We start from the raw sequence: 1,725 nt of genomic DNA on the forward strand, positions 1-1,725 counted from the left end.
TTATTGTAATCCCTCAAGGAAGAGTTCTTGCCATTCATGTATGGCAGTTTTTTTACAAGTAGGAAATAGCAGTCATACAGTACCTTTCACACGTGCCGCAATGAAAACGAGCAACTACAATAAAACTAGCATTTCATTCGTAAACCCATGCGACTCGGAGGATATGACTTTCTATCCATTCTGGTATGGCCACGCTTTGATGTGTGTCTACGAAAATGGCACTCCAGCTGACTGGTACTAACAGTAAGTCTAAGAGAAGTAGTATCAGTCAACTGGAGTGAACATTGATGGTAAAAAATGAAGTAGGCGAACAAGTGTGGAAGACCCGGACCTGGCACATTTGCTGAGCAAACCCAAGAGGCATGGATAGAATTTGACAAGCGTGCTATTAAATATTACACCTTACACCATGAATGGTCACTCCAGTTTACTGGTACTACTTCTCCTACTGCACTGGTTTTGTCTATAAGCATGTATACAACGCGCGAGGTCCATTGGGCTCCCTGGGATATACTTACGCTATTAGCTCTGTCCATTGTCCCAATCAAGTCCAATGTACAATGCATACATACGTTGAACAAAGGGTTTGGCTCAGGCGACAAGCAGATCAAGTGCGCGCAATGTGTGTCACACGATGCCAGATGGGTTTGAGCTCAACGACATCAAGGGTGACCACATCATCAACAAATGTTGGTACTCTGCGTCTGGCTACAGCCCGTCGATTGACGATGCCGTTGTGCGGTGTGGAAAGCGGTCGACATCGTCCGTGTGCCGGTAGCGGATCTGCCTTCATTACTTTTGGAAGATTGGGATGAAGTCCTCTGCCTTCCACCCCACGACGGCACGTTTAGTCCACGGACCAAGCTCATGGACAATTCTGCAAACCCCTACGACGGCTTTTACCAATACGCGTGTGGTGCATGGTTCAAGGATGCTCCCGGACGAACGCACTATCGATACCGCGACCACCGAGATCTCCATCCAAAATGAAGCCATGGTGAAGAAGATTTTGTCTGACAACACAACCAAGATTGGCACAACCAGCAATGAGCCCTGACTTCAACGTTCTGGATCTAGGGTTCTTCAACTCAATCCAAGCCCTACAACACCGTCAAGTCGTCACTGGAATCGATGATCTGGTTGCCGCCATACATGGGTCATTCAACGAATTGGATTGGCGAATCCTGGACAAGACTTTCGTGACTCTAGTGAGAGTCATGGAGGAGTCGATGAAGATGGGCGGTGACAACTCGTACAAGTTGCCGCATCAGTGCAAGGACAAGATGGCAAGACTGGGACCCACCGCTCCTTCAGTGTGCGATCCTGATGTAGTCACTGTCATCGAAGCGATGAATGCTCTGAAGGACTTCGAACGTAGAGTAGATAACCTTTCTAGTGTGTTGGCATCATGTGACATTGAGGGTGTGATCAATACGTCAAATATTGATCACCTCTGCACAATTGTCCATGATGTGACGATATGATGCAGCACATCATGTTTCTTCTCGTCGTGAAATCAATTTTGTGAATAAAATTACACTTTTTCGTCTCAGAGAGCATACAAAAGATAAGATAAAAATTTGGCGAAATCCAATGTCTCCAGATTTATGGAATGGAGGAAGTACTTGAATTCTGTTCTTGGTTTTGATTGGTCAATCAATTGTCTGCCGATTTGGTGCTGTTCATACCCCACTCCAATTTCGCATCGACTTTACAATAACAAGC

At 45.9% G+C, this 1,725-nt stretch overlaps 1 protein-coding gene across 1 annotated transcript; it reads left to right on the plus strand.

The window, feature by feature from the left end:
• Nucleotides 1-634: 634 nt before the first annotated feature.
• On the plus strand, nt 635-1,057 carry H257_16540 (hypothetical protein; the record flags this gene model as incomplete). The annotated part of the gene is made up of 2 exons (XM_009844993.1): nt 635-774; nt 931-1,057. The coding sequence occupies 2 exons, from the start codon at nt 635-637 to the stop codon at nt 1,055-1,057; spliced, it is 267 nt and encodes an 88-aa protein (XP_009843295.1).
• Nucleotides 1,058-1,725: the final 668 nt, after the last annotated feature.

Source organism: Aphanomyces astaci, assembly GCF_000520075.1.
Source record: "Aphanomyces astaci strain APO3 unplaced genomic scaffold supercont1.88, whole genome shotgun sequence".
Lineage (NCBI taxonomy): Eukaryota > Oomycota > Saprolegniomycetes > Saprolegniales > Verrucalvaceae > Aphanomyces > Aphanomyces astaci.